Here is a 22,344-nt window from a genome sequence, read left to right as displayed (position 1 = left end):
TTTGCAACGGATTTTAATTTTATTGCAACGGGCCATAGGTTCAGGCGTTCAGCTTGTTTATGCAACAGATTTGTCCGGCAAATTCGCACACTCTAGTAGAGCACAAATTTCTATTGAAGTACAACAATCAATTTACATGAACAAACTGATCACCGTTACATGCTATTGCATGCATCATAAGACCATTTATTATCAATTTATCATGATATATGGCATACTAGTAGAGCACCCAAAAATCCATTGAGACGGCGGATACTACAGATAGAAGTTTGGCAACAGCAAACATGTTTGTAGAGGCATATAAGATACCGTATGTAACAGCCAGAGAGAAACAGAAGCTTGCATCAACCATCTGCTTTGCACCATTCCCCTAAGGTCGGAGTTGCTACCCCAATGTTTTTCATGTCGAAGATGTTGGCTGTTTGAAGGGTACAAGCAATTAGTCACAAGCCATAGTTAACAGTAAAATTCGAGAAAGCAAGGGGATAAAAAACAATCATAAAGGATTCATGGTATGATTACACACTCTTAATGCCTTGCAACTTAAGAAAGAAATTTCAAATTGAACCACATTAGAGAGGTAACCAAAAAAATTGCTACATAGCACTATAGCAGGTGCATGCAACTTCTGTATTAGATGTTAATATGCTTCCTAATCAAGGTGACTATATGTCACCCCCCAAAACTTCCATCCTTACAACACACCCATATTACATAAGACTTGTTATTAAGGACATAAAGCTCTTGAAATAATTTCAGAAAAAATTATAAATATTTCGTTGGTAAATAAAGTACGAGCAGCAAAAGCTTTAGAATCTAAAAGACATGCTAACAACTTTTTACAAAATCTGTCATCAGTCTGGATATTGCAACAACAGAACATAATGATCCAAAATTAGCAACAATTCGCGATCTTACCAAGGTTCTATTGCAAAGGATATACTAAACGTGGTGAAGATGGTTTCTACACATACCCCCACCCCCCCACTTATGACAGCAACATCCATGATCCTACCAAGGCTCTTTTGCACTTCAGTTTTTGATCATGGACATAATATATCTAAAGAGCTCATGAAAGCAATATTATTTCAGATCAAGGATCTTACAGGAGAAATTCACTGCTACTGTTGGGTTAAGGTAGCATAAAAGTACAACCAAAACACGACCCTACATGGTTGTGAACGACAACTCTTGCCCTCGTTCTTGTTTTATAGAACCATATCACTAATAGATATATACAATTGCAAGACCCAAAATAGAATATAGAACTTTGCATAGAAAAAACAAGCAAACATACATGAAGCACGATATCAACCTACGTACTCTCTGATTAAAATTATGATTAGTGACTTAGTATTTCATTTTTTTCATTTTCTCACCATTGTGAACTTCAGGAGTTTTAGCAGCTGTGGCATCGACAATGACGGAGACAGAAGGGTAATCCAACGCTACTGCATCAAAGACTGTCTGTCTAATGCAATTCGGAGTTTGAATTCCTGTACATAATGACATATATATGGTCAAAAGCTTCAAAACTGTTTACTCTAAAAGAGAATTTGTTGAAAATCTAAATCAAAACATTATGTTTCATTTTCACTTACCAACAACTACCAAGCTATCAATTCCAGAAGTTAGCAGAAATGAATGAAGGTTAGTAGCAAAAAATCCACTCATTCGTGTCTTAACCACCTTATAATCCCCTTTATGTATCTCAAGTCCTTCAACAAGCTCAGCACCTTCATGTCCTTTTACAGTGGGTCCTCCCTTTTCACTATACAAGTGCCTTCTGAAGAGTTCAACATCTCTCCCTAATGCATCGTGCTCCCGAACAATCTGCAAACCAACGAGTCTCTAGTCAGTTATCACAAACCAACAAATCACATTCTCCCAAGGACTAGTTCAGCTCTATTTTATTTTATTTTATTTTTTGTTTTTAAAAAAGAGAACAATGCTTCAAAAAGGTTGGCAACAGTGTATCCTTCTTCACAAAGTGTAAGGGATCAAAAGCATTCATTGTTTCAACATTCAACTAGCTTGAACTAATTGTGTCCATCCTTAAAGAATGTCTTATTGAGTGGGCAACTGATCAACAAAAACTACTCCGTAATTTCTCTTTAAAAAATCAACATAACAGCTCCAAGTTTTATCATAGTTCCTTCCCAGAGTTCCATGAAACAAGTCATCATCATTCATTGATCCTTAGTCACCCACTCATTGCAATTTATCAACAAACACCAACTTTCAGCCAAACCAATAACTAACTAGCTGTTTGATTCACCGATATGTTACAAAGAGCAGTGCAGAAATTTACAACACAAACAAGGCATAGCTTCTGACATGTTGATCTCTAACCCCTAGCCTGAATGTCCTGTTCAGTTAGACTAGCATCAGAAGGGAAATACTACATTGTAGTGCTTCATCTGATACATAATTTTATGGATATAAGAAACAAATATTAAGGAGCTATGCCCAAAATTCACTTATCATTCGATCATCATTCTTCCACTTTAAATTATATTCATAGCAGTAGGCATCACTAGCTTGGAAATATACACAGGTTTCATCTCCTAGAGTTTGTCTAACCATCAATTACAACTTACAAACCAACTTTGACAATCCAAGGACAATATGAAATTACTATCAAGTAAGTTTTACTTTCATTTACCCTTTAACCAGGCTACTCCATTTCACCTCAAATACTCGAGTTTTGAATATGGGAATGACACTTGGACACTTCATTTTGGAACAAAATCAAGCAAATTTTGCATAAGATGGCCAAGTCTGAGTAACACAACCCCTTAATTCCTACCTTCCCAAACAATTCCAAATCAACTACATTTGATAACCTCAGCAAATAAAAAATAAAATAAAATCATTCATGTATCCTTAATTTCCTACTTTGTCTGACGATTTCATATCAACAACAATTGGTAAATCTCAGCAAACATGCAAAAAAATTTAGAAAATTTCAAAAAAGCAAAAGATTGATTGATACCCAAACTACAAGCATGCCACGTTCTCTTGCAACTTCAACAGCTTTTATGACATTTGGAACAATTGCAGCAGCACCATCAACCAGCAACGGCGCACCAGGCAATACGAAATCATTCTGTTCATAATCATTCAATCTCAAAATTCAATAACCATTTTTAAATTTGAAAGAAAACCCACGTTGAATTCTAACAAAGAAGAAAAGGGTCGAGAAAAAAAATGGGAATTGGTGGGAAAATTTACCTGCATATCGATGACAAAGAGAGCTGTTTTCTTCCATTTTTCAGCCATTTTTTTGCTGCAATAGCTTACTGCGTTTTGTCTGTCAGACAAATTTACAAATAGATGGTGCGCAAGAGTTAGTCACCAAAGTGTATACGACAAACTAGTACAAAATTTTGTTCTTTTAGCGCAAAATTTTTTAATTTTATTATCGTGATTGTGATTGCTAGCAGCAGCCTGGTAGACCATAACTTATTGGCCGAGCCGGCCGAAACTAAAAATTTATGCCGTTTTTTTGAGCCGGGCGGGTTGGAATTTTTGTGCCCAAATCCGCCCAAAATGATCTGGTCATGCGGGCTTTTCGGGCCAATTTCGGGTCGGACCTAAAAAATCAAGTAAATATGCGTAAAAACGTAATCTCAAACCCGTCCATAAATTTTAATTTTTCGGGTCGGGCCGGAAAATTCTGCCCAAAATCCGCCCTTTATCGGGCCAGGCCAACGGGCCGGGCAAACCTTGATCACCTATAACCTAGAGGTGATCAACAGTGGCCCGGCCCGAAAATAGGGTGGGTTTGGGCAAGCATAAAAACACATTTTTAGTTAAAAAGCCCGAACTTGGCCCGAAAGCCCGTCTTGGCCCGATAACCCCTCTACTTTTTACGGGTTTGGGCACGAGAATTTGTGTCAAGGTCCGGCCCGATTTTTTATCACCTCTACTATAACCATAAGGTAGAAGTCATTTTTCCTCGTCATTACGATTGGGAGGACATATTAAATTAATGAATTATCAATCGGATTGGATTCAGGTCATGTTAAATAATTATTCGAGTTAGTTTTAATTTCGAGTAAAAAAAAATAAAAAAAAAAAAAAAATTTATAGGAGTATTGGTCGTCTGACCAATTCGGAATTGCATTGACTAGCATCAAATCGGATTAAGTGATTTAAATAGGAAGCTTGCCTTAAATGAAAGCATGGAAGTCACTTATAAGATGATGTTGCAGCATGAAGTAGGCCTAAACATCTTACATAAGTACAATATAACAAACGTGGAGGTTTATACTTTTTATATTGGAACAAGTATATTGTACATGACTAATCATATTTTTGTAACAAAGATATGTTATCTTAAGTGCATTATTGCCTGCTCTTTCCATCCCTAAAAAATTATCCTTTAATTAAAAAGTAGACGTCGCTAAACAATTGCATCATACCAGGCCATATGTCCATATGCAAGAAATTATTTATTATTTCTAATAATTCAAGTCAAATACACGGGGACTAGATCGTTACGAGCTTCAGTGAAGATCCTTGGTGCTGATACTTGATACATGAGCAGATGACCTTCTTCAGTGAATTATTAGCAATACTAGCTACCATTTGACAAACTATATTGATAGTGCAAACATCCAACCTAATATTCTAGCTTTTTCTACTAACCTATGACTGCATGCATTTTAGATGTCACTTTCCATTGGACCTTTCTATAGAATTGTTTCGGCCTTGTTTGGGAGAAAGCTGAAAGCTGAAGCTGATTGAGTTGGTTGATTTTGACTAGCTGATTTTATTAACTGATTTGACTAACTTATTGTATTAACTGATTATATAAAAGTGTTTGGTAAATAGCTGATAGCTTAAAGGTATTAGAGTGTGTGAAATGACCAATAAGCTAATTGTGAGGTAGGTAGTTTAGATAGGATTTTAAATTAAATGAGGTTATAAGTGTCATTTCACAATAATTAATGAATAAGCTAATTGAAAAAGCTCCTAAAATGAGCTTTTTCAAAAAGAGCTTATTTAGTGGAATAAGCTCTTTCAATTAGCTTACTACCAAACACTTGTATTAGCTTGTTTGACTAGTCAATCAACTAAAGTTAGTCAAATAAGCTAATATACCCCCAATAAGCTTACTACCAAATAGGGCCAATAACTTCTGCAGAGTTCAATAGTTCCAGCAGATCCATATGCCTCGTCCTTTGCCGATGAATCCTCATTTTTGCATGTGAATATGCAAGGTAACATTTATACTTTTATGAAAAAATCCAATCTTTGGTTGAAGCTGGGCTAATTGAAACCTGAGATAATTAAATAAGTTATAGGTTAGACTCTTAAGAATAGGGCGAGATAATAGATTGAAATCACATCCCTAAAAACCCTAGTGTAACCCAAAATTTAATATATACTTCACATATTATATAGTTTGTTAGGAAATAATACTTTAATTCAACAGCCTTTGATCTTATAATAACTTTGATGTTATTAGCTCTTTTTTAATTAATTAATTAATTTTATTACTATTATTATTTTTTTTTTTTTTTTTTGGGTGTTTAATGTTTAGAGAGCCACAAGGGTGGGGTGAGAATCGATCTCAGAATTTTCTGAAAACGGAAGGGAAGCTCTAGTTGAGCTATCCCTCACTATGTGATCTTATAATAACTTTACACAAATTAAATTTAAAGAAATTAAGCTTCTACATTTATAAAATAAACTGGTATAAAATAGAAATGTTGTTTCTTGTACGAGTTTTACCATGTACATGTGTCTTTATTTATCCCGCTATATTTCATAGAGTGAGTAAAATATTAACGATCCGACTTTTGATACTTGTATAATTTCTTGTTTACCATACCTCTTCATGGTGTCAAAGGCTTTTCCATATGAATAAAAAATACTGATGTTTTACATTTCATAACCTCCACAAAAACACACACCAATAAAAAAGGCCTTAAATTTCTTTGTGTGTGGGGAAAGAAATTAAATGCATGATGGGTGCATTTAGATGTCACGTCATGAAAATTTTCATAATTATCTGATTTATCTCGTGTTAGCTAAAACATAAGATGAAAAATGGAAGATAATTTAGATATCATACATGTGGTGTAATACGCTTGCCAAAAAAGAAGGAAGGACCAACAATTTTTGGTAACATAGTTACATAGCACAAACTTAAGCCACGTTGCAAATGGTGTGACACTTATTAAATGTAGCTTTTTGTAATAAAAAAAAAAAAAGAACCGTAACACGACCGTATTAGAGAGAGGGAGTAATTATTTTCTTGCTTCCCACAAAATGTCATACTCTCATTTTCCCCTTTGATGTAAACTTTGAGTTAAATCCACCCTTTTATTATTGCAATGAACATGTAATTAAAGATGCCAAATAATACTTCTTCTAGTGTTCGAAAACAAATTTGAGCTAGCTAAATCCACCCTTTTGTAACGATGAAACGTGCTTCTGATTTCTGAAGACTGAAGACATCATTTTGTACTTTGCCTACATTAAGTGCTAAGTTTAATGACGATCTTTAAGTTACTGAATTATGTCTTAAGCTAAAACGACCTAGCCCTAAAACAATAATAATCCAACATAATAAAATTGTTTTTAGAATGTCAAACAACCAATAATTATATATTTTGATTTATGGGTTTTTTGTCAAGTAAAAAAAGCCATTTCCATTAGTGTCTTGAAAATGAATTATGATTGTTTTTTAAATTATTAAAATTTCTTTCGAGCTTATCCTTGTCATTATTTTATTTTATTTCTTTTTGAACGAGAAGTAATAATATCATTAAATGATAGTCATACGACATCTACAATAATAAAGATATGTTAATTACATATTTAGAGAAAATATTATAACTAATTTACATATTTGGCATAGCTCATACTCCACCGCTTCAAGCTTGACACAAGCAATGATTTACATTGTCTTTGTAACTTTCCAAGTTGAGACCTCCACAATCTACGCTGATGTTTTAATTGATCAATTGATGACAAATCTCAGACCCATATAAATCCAAATCACCTTTCCAATTATTATAAGAACCATAAATATAAAATTCTCATTCATGGATGAGAATCAAAATCCCAAAAAATGAGAAAAACCCAGAAAATTGGAACGGACTCTCACAGGTGGAGAGAACAAAATAAACAAACCAAAATGTAAATCGGAACAGAAAACTAAATTTAATTACAGAAAAAGAGTCGAAAATAGTCTAATTTTCAAAGAAATTAGAATATTTCCGACTTAAACGACAAAAAAAAAAAAAAAAAAAAAAAAAAACTAAAACCCTAGAAGGGAGAGGAGAGAGTAGAGAGAAAAAGAAAAAAAAAAATACCACGTGGTGACGTGAATGCCTGTGTTTATTCGAAGTAGTTAACCTAGCTTATCCTTGTCAGTTGTCACCTCTAATAATAACAATAACGGGGCGTTTGGCAAATGGGATTGGAAATTTGGGGAATATAGGGTGGGAATGGGGATGAGAATTAATAGGTGGGAATTAATGAAATAATCTCAATCCCTTGTTTGGCATATTTTGGAAATAAGATTGAGAAATTTTAAATCCTATGTTTGGTACGTGGGAATAATAGAGGGATTAAAAGTAAAATTTACAAAATTTCCCTTATTATCATATTGTATATTAAAACAGGGGTAGGATATATACTTCATATATGCCACAAAACAGGGATAATATTGTCTTTTTAACAATTTAGTGAATTCCCCCCAAAATATTACCTCCTCTTCCCCAAGTAATAAAATGTAGGGAATACAACCTAAATATTCCCAAGCCCATTCCCATTTTTTTTTAAAAAATTATTCCCACCAACCAAACATGGGTTTACAAAGATTAGGGATTATTATTCCCATTCCCACCCCCTGTTCCCATTTACCAAACACCCCTTAGGAAAATAATGTATTAATAATAGTAATAATAATAAGCGTCAATTCTTTGAGCTCATAAAATAATAATAAAGGAACTGCCTTGGACTCACCATTATTATTCATAAATTGAAAGGGGTGTTATATTCCCTTCGTCCTTTATTTTATTTTATTTTTTTGAAACCACCCTCCGTCCTTTATTAATAGTCCTTATTTTTTTTTTGAAACCGCCCTTATTAATAGTCCTTTATGGGCAATTTTCACGGGAATTATTAATCATAAATAAAAGTAATAAAAGTATATGTAAAAATCAAATTTACATGGGAAAGTTAAATTTGCACAAATATTGTTGCAAACTCGAGGGAATTTTGGTGAAAAATTGATATTAATGGTATTTGAAAAAACAAATGGGACTATTATTTTGGGACTTAAAATTGGTCATAAGGGACTATCAATTAGGGACGGAGGGAATAGTAAATGGTTGCATTGTCTCTAATCGAAACAATTAAAATTGGAGTTATATTTTTAAAAGGTCTATTTCAAATGCGAAAAAAATATTTTATTCCTATACTAGGATTTTTAGGGATGTGATTTTGATCCCTAATCTCGCCCTATTCTTAACAGTCTGGCCTATAACTTATTTAATTATCTTAAGTTTCAATCAGTGCGACTTCAATCAATTTTTAAAAGACTGAATTTTTTTGTTTTTGCAATCTCAAACAGCCAATAATTGTAAGAAAACACTTGGCATGAAAATTGTACGAAGACCCTTGGCATGAAATTAATGTCCCTATAATGCTTAATACTATAGTGTACCCGTGCAAAATGCACGGAATATATATTTCACATAATGATATTTTAAAAAAATTCTAATAACAAAATTTATATTTCAAATGCGCGGGAGTAATATTTATACGTGAATGGCCACACGGCGTGACTAACTATTATGAGAGTTACAAAATTAGTTTTAAAGGAGTTATCTATTCAGTGTTATTGTTATGAGGTAACGTCGTTAGTATTATAAGGGTTACTCTGCAGTGTTATAGGAGTTAATTTGTTCTTTTACAAGCAACCACACTTGTGACTTATCAAAAAAAACAAAAGAAAAACGTGTTGTATATATAGTTTTTGTTTTGTTCTTCTCTTCATAGAACGAAGACACTTGGCATGAAATTAGAGTATTGAATATTGACTTTATAGTAAAGTAGCTTTCATCTATAATAATGAATGATGTAACATGTACGGAATAAGTCCGTACCGAGTTACCGACATTACTAGAGACCTTGTTGCTAGAGCCTGAGAACCCCTATAAGTAGCTACGAACACACTTGGCTAACTACAACTTACTACGGAGTACAGTATATCAGCAAGATTTCTGAGCAGCAAAAATGGCTGAAAATTGGAAGAAAACAGCTCTCATTGTCATAGGAATGCAAGTGAGTTTTTCCATTAATTTTCATTTTTTCAATCTAAATTTGAAAATGGGTATTTATTTTATACAATTATTATTGACTAATTATTATCATAAACATTATTTACTTGTTATAAAATGCAGAAAGATTTCGCAATACCTGGCAGGGGCGGAGCCAGCCGGGGCAAGGGGGGACAGCTGTCCCCCCACTTTAAAAAAATCAGATAAATATTATTTAATGCGCCATAATAGTTACAACATGATAGATGGAGCAGTGGTAAACCCCAATAGGGTAGCTTGCGCAACCCGGGTTCAATACCTACCTAGCAGCTGTCCCCCCGGATGAAAATTCCTGGCTCCGCCACTGATACCTGGGGCTCCGTATTTGATTGATGGAGCTCCAGCAATTCTTCCGAATGTCAAAAAAGCTGTTGAAGTTGCAAGAGAGCGTGGCATGCTTGTTGTTTGGGTATTGTTTTCCTTGTTAATATTCTATTTTTGCTGAGCTCACGCATGATTTGCAATTCTATGATAATAAACTCAAGGCGCTAGTTGGATCTGACAAATTGACCCGATCGGATCAATTTTGGAATTTAGATCACTTGAAGTTGACCCGATCAGATGATACTAAGATCAATTCATTAATTAAAAGTCTGAAAATAGTATAGTGCATCTAGGTGCATTCGAAAAGAACATTAGACATATTTTAAACCACACGAAAAAAAGATTATACTGGTGTTTAAAAAAGAATATACATGTGTTTGACAAACAATATGACATTACAAATAACACAAAACCTTTACAAAAGAACATGATTATACTTTAAAGAACATGTTATTTTTCATTGTTACTCAAGTGGTTAATTAACAAAAGAGCATGTTTGTGTTTGACAAAGATATAGGTGATCATTGGGCGGGCCAGACCGAGGTAAAAAAACAGCCCACTTCTCGGGTTGGGCCAAGCTTCGGGCCGGAATTTTTATTGCCCAAACCCACCCAAAATGGTCGGGTCATGCAGGGTTTTTGGGCCGAGCCAAAAAAATTAACTAAAAAATGCATAGAACCGCATTCTCAAACCCGCCCAAAAAAAAAAAATCGAGCCAGACATGATTTTGGGCTGAAAAAATCTGCCCAAAATCGAGCAAAGCTAACTTTGATCACCTCTAGACAAAGAATATACAGGCTTTACATAAAGAACATGATAATACATTAAAGAACATGTTCTTTTTCATGGTTACTTTAATTTAAGGGTTTTTTTTTTTTTTTATATATATTTATTTTTTTATGTACATACATTAAAAATTATATTGTATAATGTAAAGAACATATAGTTCAAACTCAAAGAGCATAATAATCAAACTTAATGAACATTTATGCTCTCGTTCTTTATAAATGTAATGTTTATAATGTTATTGTTTTTGTCCATGTTCTTTAAATATACCAAATGTTCTTTCACCACACGTCCACATATTATAACTTTTCATACGGAGTATATTTTTTTAAAACATATTAATTTCTTGTAGATTTGTACACCATAATTGATTAATTGATTTTATATGAAAATTTGACATTTACTTCAAAGTTGTGTAAATCTTTGTCAACAATCAATTTGCACTAGCACACTCATAATATGAAGATGTTGGTTTAAAAACAAAAATATAAGTACAATATGACAGAGAAATGGTTGATAAAAAATTAGAGACAAGGACAAGGGTAAGAGAAACACGTTATTACATTTGCATATATGAATAGGTAGGTTTTTATGAATCTTCCAAAAGTTCAAATAGTATTATTTTTTGAATAAAAAGAATCCAATTGAGTTTAGTGTACATGTATTGATTAAAAAAACATTGATGTTACTCATTTTAGTGAATGAACAAGTAATTTGGTGTCTATGTGTAATTCAAGTTTTATTTTGTGTCAATCTGAGTATCATACGTTGGATATGTGTCGCGGCTGGTTATGCTGAGAGATAGGAGTGTCCGTGTTTTCAAGGACATAAAAACTCAAACACATAACAAAATCAATCAATTTTTTGTTCATTTGTAGGTTAAACGGCCGGAGCATGATGCATTAGGGAGGGACATCGAACTCTTCAGAAGGCACTTGTTCAGCAGTGAGAAGGGGGGTTATGGTGTTAAGGGAAGTGAAGGTGCTGAGCTCGTTGAAGGATTTGAGATACTCGAAGGAGAATATGAGTTGGTTAAGATGCGAATGAGTGCATTCTTTAATACACACCTTCATTCAGTTCTGCAAGCTTCTAATATTGATAGCTTGGTCTTTGTTGGTAAATGAATAAGAAGCCTGATGTTTTGATTTCGATTTTCAACAAAATATAATATCAAAGATTAGGAAATTTTGTCAATAACTACCAATTAAAGCATGTGTTTTGAAAACAACTACCTATTAAATTTTTTTTTTAAAAGAACTACCACAAAGATGTAAAAAGTTTAACTAGCACTATCACTTTAACAATTTTGGCTAAAATCTCCGGTATTTGGGTCTCATTTTTTATCACTTTTTACCTTTATGAAGAGTAATTTAGTCAATTTAGATGATGATTTTATGAGATAAAGGTAAAAAGTAGAACCTACATGCCGAATATTCTAGTTGGAATTATTAAAGTGCTAGTGCTACTTAAACTTTTTACAACTTTGTGGTAGTTCTTTTAAAAAAAAAATTTAACAGGTAGTTGTTTTCAAAACACGCACTTTAATTGGTAGTTTTGACAAAATTTCCCAAAGATTATGACCTTCTATCTATCTCTATGTTTAGGAATTCAAACTCCAAATTGCATCCGGCAAACAGTCTTTGATGCAGTAGCACTGGAACCCTTCTGTCTCCGTCATTGTTGATGCCACAGCTGCCAAAACTCCTGAGATTCATGCTGGTAAGAAAATGACTGATTCGTCAATGCCTGCAATCAACCATTATGATGGATCTTATCCTAACTTTGTTGCAATTATGTACTTCATTAAGCGTCTTCATGTATGTACTTCAATTTATAAAACAAAGGAAATTTTGACAATTACCACCTTCTGTTATGTCTATTTTAGCAATTACCACCTTTCCTTTTTTTTTTTTTGAAAATTACCAACTTCTATTTTCAAAAACATCAAAAGTTACCACCTTCTTGCCCCCCAACTACTACGTGACATCATTTTGGGCCCATTCTTTCCCTTTCCTCCCTATTTCCCTCACATTTCTCATTCCTATTTGGATTCTCATCTCCCCTTTCACTTTTTTCCCCCCAAACCACCAATAATTGTTCGTCAATTTTGATTTGGAGGTGTGAATTGAAGTGTTTTTGATTGTTTGGGGGGAAAAAAGTGAAAGGGGGGATGAGAATTGAGTTAGGAATGAGAAATGTGAGGGAAATAGGGAGGAATGGGAAAGAATGAGCCCAAAATGACGTCATGTGGTAGTTGGGAGTTAAGAAGGTGGTAACTTTTGATGTTTTTGAAAATAGAAGGTGGTAATTTTCAAAAAAAAAAAAATAGAAGGTGGTAATTAGCCAAGTGTCTTCGTACCTACTTACTATAAATTCTTTCTTTTATTAGCGCATTAATTTTTAGCTAGAGTATAAATGAGGATGATGACGATAATGATGGTGTATACGAGATTTAATAAATATTTAGACTAGTTTTATTTTTATAACACATTTTGACTAGTTAATAAAAAGATAATTTTTCATTATTTAGGGCCGTTTGGTTGGGGGTATTATCATAGGGAATGGAAATTAACTACCCTCATTCCCTTTGTTGTTTATTAGGCTATTTTTTCTATTCCCATTACCCTTTCCATTCCCCCAAATTCCTCCAAGTTGATCCCCGCTATGTATTTTCATTCTCATTTGTGAGTCACCACCATAGCACCACCCTCTTAACTACCCTCACCACCGGAAAATCAGCCACTGCACCGCCGTCCTCCCCTGACCAGTCGCCGCACCTCCCCTGCCCCTCGCCGCCCTTCCCCTGGCCCAGTAAATCTGCCCCTCCCCCGTAAAACTTCCCAAAGCCCCTGCAAAACCCTAAAAACTCTTTTCCCTCCTCTTAAAACTGTTAGTCGCCTCTCCCACTATCCTCGAAACCCTAGCTCCTAGGGTTTTGAGGGTGGTGGGAGAGGCGGTTGATGATTAAATTACAGGGGAGAGAGAGAGAGGAGTTTTTAGGTCATGTTTGGTTCACCTTATTTCTCTATAATACCGATTGAGTAATTTCTATAATAATGAATGAGTAACCCTTATACTGATAAAGTAAACTTCTGTAACACTGACTGAGTAACCCCTATAACACTAACGAAGTAACCCCAAGATGGCTATCCACGCACATAAAAAGTTGTGTGTCTAAAATATATACTACCTCCGTTTCGCATTATCTGCAACAAAGGGGTATTATTTGTGAGATATAAAATATTCCTCTGTTGCAGATAATGCGAAATGGAGGTAGTATATACAAATTTTTGAAAACTAACATTATTATGCAAGATTTAACATTATTATGACACGTGTACTGTATCAATAAAAGTGATGCATAAAACTTAGAGCTAGTGATTGATTTACACCATGTATGTGAGCTCTTGAGTTTGGTTCGATTCTCCTTGAGGTCTTTTTCTTTTCTTTTTCAAAATTTACATGGATCAATTGTTTTCCTTTTTCTTTCTTCTTTCTTCTTTCTTTTGGCTGTGAGATATTATTGCATTATCTTTCATTGTTGATTTCCTTAAAGTTGCCAATCCTACTCATCTACATGCCAAATCATAAACGTCATCAATTTTATAATAAGGGTACGGCATGTATACAAAAAATTTTAAAACTAATGAAAACTCCTTTTCTTTCAAAAAGTAAGAGATTGAGGGGGCACAAAATTCATAATGGATTCATTGTCAAGGCCAGTGGCCACTACTAAATGAAGGTGACATAATCATTTGTCTACATACATATAGAGAGTGATCGATGCGATAAGCTCTATATTGTAGGTTTTATGAAATCGTAAGGACCATAACAAGAAAGGTCATGACGGGGGATCCAATCCCATCCCGTCACAAATTAAATCAATTTGCGACGGAAAAGAGGGCGGACCTCCCGTCGCTAGTGAAGTTGCTTATTGCAATGGCAAACTAAGAGAAGGTAAAATACCTTTCATACCCTAGTCTTGTTACTAGCTAGTACATACTTTACATCATATGGTACACCCATGCACTTTAAAAAAACCTTAATGCATATTGTATAACATCAAGAGCAATCAAACTTTTAATATTTAAGCAGAGTGAGTGCTCATGATGATATACCACTCCACTAATTAAATGCTTTACATAATTTATAGCATATAGTTTTTATACTATTATATAAAGTATATAATATAAGCATTATTTTATGAGTGGTTAAAATCCTCCACCAAGTGATTGTGCCCAATAATCAGCTCCATTGTCACTCCCAACAAGCTGGGTGCAAGATATGGGTACCAAGCATAATCCTCTACTCTTCAAGTCCTTTGATGCATCTTTGTTGTCCTAATAACACGTGATTAAAAAAAATCATTAATTAGAATTATACGAGTCGTCGTTATATAATTATAGATCGATGTCTCGAGGAAAATTGCAAAAAGGATATTAATGAAATTATAATAAAGGCAAGAAGAACAAAAATAAGCCACAACTTAATCACTTATGTTACATGCATGTTATTGTATTTTAATCACACTTTTTCTTTTATAACTCTTTGATATACCTGCATGTACCTAGTTCTAGGTACACCTATGTGTAATTATGCTCAAATGAGCAAAAAAACTTAAATTTGAGTGTACCTAACTTTAGATATATACTCGGATGTATAATAGATAGAGAATTTGCGCTACTTTTTACGTATTTCCTTAAAGTGTCGTACCATTATAGAAGAATGCAATGACATTAATAATTACTCCTACTCTTTATAAAGCACTTTCATGTATGTATATGCTGGGATTAGGAACAATAATGAGTATGTAGAAAGATAACTAGAACGTTGGAAAGTAAAATAAGTCAATTCTATATAAAAATCAAAGGTGAAATGATGGTGTTGAAGAACCAAACTAATTGAGTGCTCAAGTGTGTTGATTACTTCAATAATGATGATGACAACGAAGAAGATAATGATAACAACAATGATTATGATTATGTGTTTGTTAATGAATGGATCATCATTTATATTTAAGATTAGCAGTAAGTTTATAAAAGGGAGTAATAATAATATTTACATGAATTAACATATAGTTTTAGTAGTACCTGATCTTGGTTTGCAGCTCCTCTTCTTTTTAGGCAGGAATCATTCAAAAGCTACAAAAAAAGAGTGAAGAAAAATAAGATTTATAATTTACTTTTTTATTAATAAGTTTCAAGTTTCAACCCACCCTTTTTTTGATTCCAAACTTAGGCCAAAGATGTCTCTATTTAATCACATTTTGTAATTCAAAAGGGAACCCTAAAAAGCTGAGGACATTATTCTTTAAGTACATGCCTTTTGTTAATAGAATAGTTCCTTCAAGATGCTTTCAAAAAAGAAAAATTATCTACCTTGTTTTAAAAAACGTTTATATGTACATGATGGTGTACGAACACCAGATACGTAATTTACAATAATTTATTGTCAGATCGGGGGGATGACAATCCTATGTTAAGGAGCAACTCCTTACTTATAAGAATAACTTTTAAATGTCTCATAATAAGTTATCGAGTTTGCTGACTCACATGAGGATTTTTAAAATCTACATCATGCACATACAATGAATTAAATAAAACTTACTTGTCCAGGATGATCTGGAAATAGACAATTTCTTTCTCCATGAACCTGTTCAGAAATCTAAGGTTAAAAAATAAGCCATATGTGCTTTAATACATAACATTGGAGAAAATAAAGCTAATCTGTTAGCTTATGTTAATAATCAAACATTAGTTTAATATTTAAATGTTTGGTTATAAATAAGCGGGTACAAAAGTCTTATGAAAGGAAAAGTTGACGTCAACAAGAGTTTGAATTTAATAGTTGAGAGAATCAATCCAAAGTAATAAATAACTATAATCTCACATAGTTAACGAATACGGATTAGTAAGAATCAAATGATGTCCTATTGTTAGAACCATGTAATAATCACCCTAATCGAATTATTATTAAGAAATATATTTGCCACTAATCATGTAATATTCCAATTTAGTTCATATACTGTTAACTGCAACACATAATGTCAAAGTGTAGGTCGACAAACATATTTTTACTTTATTAAATAAAAATACGAGTTTTATGTATTCGTATTAATTACCATGTAAATCTAATTATGTCCTTAGGAATACAACTATACAGCTATATATCCATTGATACATTGTTTTGAAGACTTTGAATAAGAAAATTTTTAGGTCAAAAAATTTAATAAACTTACAGAATGTTCGTTCTTAGTCGAGGCATTATTATTATTTCCCAAGTAAGGATAACTAAGGGCCTGCAAAATCAATCATATAAAACAAGGTCAGTTACCAATAATATGAAAATGAATTATAAAATTTTGATGATTTTGGAAAAAGAAAAAGAATGTTTAGAAAGCAAGAATATATCCCAAATGTGGGTCTTATTAAAGTTCTGCTTACTACTGCATGCTTCACTGATATTTTAGTTCCTTCAAGGCTCAGTTACATTCATGCACACATGTTTTTTTTTTTTATATAAAAATACAAATAATTCATCCGTTCTTTAATTATTGCAAATTTGCAATAATTCATCCGTTCTTTAATTATTGCAAATTTGCAATACTTATAGTTTTATACATTTTTAAATACTGTACTATTTTAAGTATTTATGTCCTTAATTACGTCATTATTTATAAATAAATTGCTATAATTTGTCACATGATTATGTGTAAATAGTGTAAAAACTCAATTATAGCGGTTTTATATAAAACGAAAGAAGTTAATAGATAAATAAATTAAATACAAAGAAAAGGAATTAAACATCACCTCAATTTGACCTTGAAGGAATCTGATATACCCAATTGCTTCTAACAACACTGAAGCTGTGTCAGTCTGCAAAAAGAGATTAAACCCACACACCACAAATAACCCATTTCTCTTTTTCAGTACTTCCTCTTTTTTTGTGAACACAATAACAATAATTATTATACTGTTTGAAAATTATACTACTAGAGTACTAGATGATCATAATATAATCATATATTTGAACTGAAGTCAGTGACTAGATATGGATTGTTATGTGGAACCTTTGTGTACCCTTATTATTTGTAAGGTTTTAAAAATTCAAAAGTTGTACATAATAATTAACAGAGGTAGTATAAGTTTCTATAAAAATAAGTTATGATTGCACATATAATGTTACCTAATTTGCTAATCCTTCCGAAACATAAGAATTATACGCGTGGATTGGTACAGTGCAGGAACATTTTTGAACTATTTTCACAAGATTTATTAGATAAAGAATTGTGTTCCCGTACCCGTTTTATACATGTCACAAAGCGTATTGCATATTAGGTAGCACTATACTGACTTAGTAAGTCTAATATTATTAGCAAGTGAAACAAAACAAGTGTATCAAAATTATATAGATTGTATGTTGAATGTACAATCAAAAGTTATACTGTATGTGCTTAATTAATTATTTTTTAAAAAAAACCTAAATTAATAGGAAAAAATGGTGTATAAGTATAATTTATCCATCTTGTACTGTGCATATTACTGTAATAAAATAGGATTAGTGAAGGGGTCTTACCTTTCCAAAGGGAGAAACAAGCTGGTGAAGGGCTGTTATTCTATCTCCTAGCTTCTCTTTCCTCACCTATATATTGCAACCATATGTAGAAGATAAATAATATGAAGCTATATAATTATTACTTGTAGACTTGTAGTACTTATGAATGATGAAAAGTTAATTAAAAAAAATGATGAAAAAAATAAAAACTAAGGTAGAAATCAACACACACATCCATAAAGAAATTTGAATGGAAAAAACTAAATTATTGCACTATGAAGAAAAGGGAAGAAAACTCTTATTGTAGTTTATTAGAATCCAAGCAACATTAATAAAGCATATACTTGTATATCAGTATATATAAATAAACATTAACTAGGGTGTATTCGTGCTTATACATGGGATATTATAACAGCAAATAAAACAAACCAATAATAAACACTTCATCCAAATTAAATTTAGTTTTCACACATGTTTATAACTCAAGTTATAGCGTGAGCGCAATAATTAATCCGGAAAGAAAGGAGTCTTAATGTCAAACTTTAATTTGATTTTGAAGAATTTGATGGAAAGTGGTGAAAGAAAATAGGAAGTGATCTACCTTGAGAGGTGGGGTGGAAGAGGATTGGACCCTAGGCTTCTTAGGTGGTACACCTCCAGTAGTAGCTGTGCTATTACACTGCCAATCAACAACAAAATTCAAACATAAAATCATAATATAATTTACTCAATAACATTACACAAATAATAATTCTACAAGTAATAATCAAACAGCATAAAACTGCTTAATAACAATACACACCTCAGAATTAGTAGTATGATTATCTGCATGTTGATGACTTTCAACTTGTAATGACCTTTTATTATTATTAGTAGAAAAGTCCAACATATTACTACTATTACTATTGTTGTTGTTATTGTTATTGTTGTTACTACTACTTAAGCTGGTAATACAAGACTTTGGTGATAATGAAGCTGGCATGATCTGATGATGACTCCAAGCTGCTGCTGCCTGGGCGGCCACGGCCGCGGCCGCCCTATTACTAACCCCTACTGATAGTTCTTGCTCTTCATGAAATTGATGATTTCCATACAACTGCAAGTTGTTGTTGTTGTTATTGTTACTTTGACTACTAACTTCTTCCTTCACATCAACTTGTACACCTCCATTATTAACCACCCTTGTTGCTTCAAATTCACTTTGACTAAACCTTTCCTCTTGCTCATTAGACAATCCTCCCCTACAAAAAAAAAAACAAAAATTTAAAAAAAAAAAATTATTTTGCTAGTATATACTATATATAGCATAATGAAATTTGACATACAGTCATACAGATAGTAAATTTTCTTATTTTATTTCTACAGATAAGTTAGGTTTCAGTTTTGAGAGAAGACTGTCATAACTTCTGTATACCTTTCATTATCAGGCGAAAAAAAAAAACAAAAAAAAATAGATACTTAAAAAGCTTACTTACAAAAGGAGTTGGCTCCAAGAATGAGGAAAGTCATGGGCATGAGGCTCATTCGAGGCGATAAAAGGAAGCAACGAGGAAGAAGACGAAGAAGAAGTTCCAGCACCATGTAGAAATTGAAGAGGTAAGAGAGAGTTACTATTATTAGAAGGTTGATGATGATGTTGTGTTTGAGAGATGAGCAAATTATCTTCATGATCACTTGCTGAAGATGATGACCTTAAGTTACTATGCATGCTCCACCAATTACTAGGGTTTCCTGCCATCATAATTTATTCTTCTCACCTAACTTTCTCCAAAAACAAAATCACTAATTAACTTCTTCAAATCTTCTTATATCCCTCAAAATAAACCAAAAATAATATAAACATAAAAATATATAATTTCTTTGTTTGGAATTACTCCTTAATTGTATTCTCTCTTCCTAATTAATCTACTAATTACTTTAGAATATAGGCTCTTGCATAATTAGCTTAGATATAGCTTTCCTTGTTTATGCACAAAACCTTTGCTTTTATTTCAAATGTGATTGAATTGAAGAAACCCAAGTCATATAATCTTCTTTCAAAGAATTATTATTATTATTGTGTTTTTTTATTTTTTTGGTGAAGGGGGTTGTTATTATTTGTTTTTGTGGGGCTAAGTAGAGGAAGCTTTTGTATTTTTTTTGCTTTCTCTATCTTTCTCTATATATGTCTAACCTCTCCTTTTAATTTGTTTATTATCTAAGTCTTTTTATTCTTACTTTTACTTTATGGAAAAAAAGAAAGTGGGGGCAGGAAAAGGTGGCGGTCTTAGCTTTAAGACAAAAAACTAGTGGTGCTTTGGGACTACTCTTTCTCTTAATTATTTAATCTTTGTTTTGTGATTAATTAGTTAATTAATTAAATTGGTAATATAATTTTATTTTACTTTATTTTTTTTATTATTAGTAGATTTACTAGGACGTACATAGAGGAACTTGTAAGGTGGTAAATTATACGAAATAAGAATAAAAATTTTGTAGTTCTGATGCATATATAAGCTGGATAATTACAGTCATTTACACGAGTAAGTAAGAATTTTACTTAAATAGAAACAGTCATCACAAAACATACCTAATATTGATAATACCAATTTGGTATGAGGTTAGATGAAGTACGTAATAATATTAAACTCCCCGTTGATTATTCTCACTTAATTTAGATAACGATATACTATAATTAGGGTTACATAATAGATTGAGGTTGAAGAGGTCTCTTTTTCTATACCCTCAATAATTCAGTGAAAACGATCAAAAGTAGAGAATCCAAGTAAACTACAACAACTTTGATGTGATATGTATTAATCTTTTGATAATAGTATTTTTTTAAATTTGGGAAATTATTCATACAGTTGTTGAGAAAGTTGTATGGTGCTACATATATGTATATGTGAAAAACAAAGTCATATAGTACATTAGTAGTACTCCATTACTTGTAGAGCTTTATCAGCCAATCACAAATTAAATTTGAAAAAGTAAATTTAAGAACTACTACTACTTCTAGTTTCCTACTCGGTATTCATGAACTGTTTAAGGAGATGGGAAAGGGGGGAAATAAAGGGATATCTTCTACTTTTATTGGAGACAGTATTTTGTATGAGTAATTAAGAAAAAGGTCTTGTTCTGTTCATGCTATTTTCATTTATGTGAAAAGTAAATTCAATAAGATAAAGATGTTTCTTCAGTTCAATTTACAACTCAAATAAGTTTTAATGACCTTATATAAGTTCAAATTTTTAGAACGAGTAAGATTGAATATGTACAGATAAGTGAAAATTATTTGAATCAAATACATATGCTAAATCTGTATTTTATTGTAAGAGAAGGTTTTTAAAACTAAATCTGAATTCATACAACTATGCAACAAGAAATTTTTCTATTGTAAAGGAGTAGAATTTTCTTTGCATAAAAAAAATTACATTTCCTATGGAATGTTAGAATCTCAATAAGGTTGTAAGAAGAAATTATTTGATGGTTTGAAAGACTATGGTGATTTTAATCACAAATAACACATGTAGAATGTTCTTTCATGTTGTATTAATTGAAAGAAAAATTGTTTTAAATATGAGCCTCTACCCATCGATCAATACATGTTTATCTTTTGGCCCTAACGTAAATTATCAAGGGTGCATTAGTTTTAAGTTACTAATTGGAAGCCTTATTGACTTTAGACATACTTTTTTTTTGTTATAGAGGTCCGATCCTAAACTGAAACTCAACCTCCTCACAATTTTATAGTATAATTTTTGCGGACCAAACACTTAAAAGTGCATGTTGAAATTAAGAGATTTTCACCCCCCAAACACTTGTAATTGCGGAGAATACTTTTTTAAAATCACGAGATTTCAAGGTAATAATTCCCAACCAACATGGCAAACCCTTTGTATCAATCAACTTTAATTTGGTTCAACTTCACGAATAGATGTATGTAAAATTAATACTTTGTATGAAAATTATGCCGCCATACTTTCTAAAATATACATATATTTGACTTTGAAGACAATCCTACATAGTTTAAGGGTCACCTTGAACATCATTATTATTCATGTTAATTTACTAAAAGAAATGTAATCACTAACTATAGAGCAATACTTTTGAATAGTTTATTTGATTTGTTTTTTAAACACGAAGTAATAGTGAAGCCATTTACTCGATCTCCTGGGCTATATGACACGTACATGTACTTTCGTCACCCTATAAAAATATGTTTAGGAAAAAAGTGCAAATTGCTTGAAAGTGAATCGTTTGATATGTGACAAAGTTTATGTTAGTGGATTATACAATTATTAATCAATCAAGTGCGGAAGTAACAATATTATGAAAGAACATTTTGTGAAAACAT

General features: G+C 32.3%; 2 protein-coding genes and 1 pseudogene across 3 annotated transcripts; 1 reads left to right on the top strand and 2 right to left on the bottom strand.

The window, feature by feature from the left end:
* Positions 1–3,382, bottom strand: LOC145620704 (putative inactive nicotinamidase At3g16190). Its single transcript, XM_081675412.1, has 5 exons — positions 3,235–3,382; positions 2,996–3,109; positions 1,602–1,833; positions 1,380–1,496; positions 1–418 (listed from the first exon to the last, which is right to left on the bottom strand). The coding sequence occupies exons 1-5, from the start codon at positions 3,280–3,282 to the stop codon at positions 345–347; spliced, it is 585 nt and encodes a 194-aa protein (XP_081531538.1). The 5' UTR covers positions 3,283–3,382; the 3' UTR covers positions 1–344.
* Positions 3,383–9,261: 5,879 nt separating this feature from the next.
* LOC145619901 (putative inactive nicotinamidase At3g16190) lies at positions 9,262–13,142 on the top strand (annotated as a pseudogene).
* A 1,002-nt stretch (positions 13,143–14,144) lies between these two features.
* Positions 14,145–20,155, bottom strand: LOC145620419 (uncharacterized). Of its 2 annotated transcripts, none has more exons than XM_081675093.1 (9): positions 19,484–20,155; positions 18,811–19,249; positions 18,610–18,687; positions 18,030–18,095; positions 17,264–17,329; positions 16,693–16,752; positions 16,062–16,118; positions 15,545–15,595; positions 14,145–14,794 (listed from the first exon to the last, which is right to left on the bottom strand). In XM_081675093.1, exons 1-9 carry the CDS (start codon positions 19,747–19,749, stop codon positions 14,666–14,668), a joined length of 1,212 nt encoding a protein of 403 aa, XP_081531219.1. In that variant the 5' UTR covers positions 19,750–20,155; the 3' UTR covers positions 14,145–14,665. The 2 variants fall into 2 exon arrangements, with proteins under 2 accessions (XP_081531219.1, XP_081531220.1); XM_081675094.1 differs by having other exon boundaries at positions 16,062–16,106.
* Between the last annotated feature and the right edge of the window lie 2,189 nt (positions 20,156–22,344).

Source organism: Chenopodium album, chromosome 27 (genome assembly GCF_948465745.1).
Source record: "Chenopodium album chromosome 27, dcCheAlbu1.1, whole genome shotgun sequence".
Lineage (NCBI taxonomy): Eukaryota > Viridiplantae > Streptophyta > Magnoliopsida > Caryophyllales > Amaranthaceae > Chenopodium > Chenopodium album.
The sequence above is the reverse complement of the archived record's forward strand: the minus strand, read 5'-3'. Positions and strand labels throughout refer to the sequence as shown.

Excerpts from the sequence above, each read along its gene's own strand:
- LOC145620419 (XM_081675093.1), bottom strand. The coding sequence starts at position 19,749 with ATGATGGCAGGAAACCCTAGTAATTGGTGGAGCATGCATAGTAACTTA. Across the intron at positions 17,330-18,029 it reads TTGTTTCTCCCTTTGGAAAG|ACTGACACAGCTTCAGTGTT; the intron begins GTAAGACCCCTT and ends CTCTTTTTGCAG. Across the intron at positions 16,753-17,263 it reads TCCTTCAAGGTCAAATTGAG|GCCCTTAGTTATCCTTACTT; the intron begins GTGATGTTTAAT and ends TTGATTTTGCAG.
- LOC145620704 (XM_081675412.1), bottom strand. The coding sequence starts at position 3,282 with ATGGCTGAAAAATGGAAGAAAACAGCTCTCTTTGTCATCGATATGCAG. Across the intron at positions 3,110-3,234 it reads TCTTTGTCATCGATATGCAG|AATGATTTCGTATTGCCTGG; the intron begins GTAAATTTTCCC and ends GATTATGAACAG. Across the intron at positions 1,497-1,601 it reads TGATAGCTTGGTAGTTGTTG|GAATTCAAACTCCGAATTGC; the intron begins GTAAGTGAAAAT and ends CATTATGTACAG.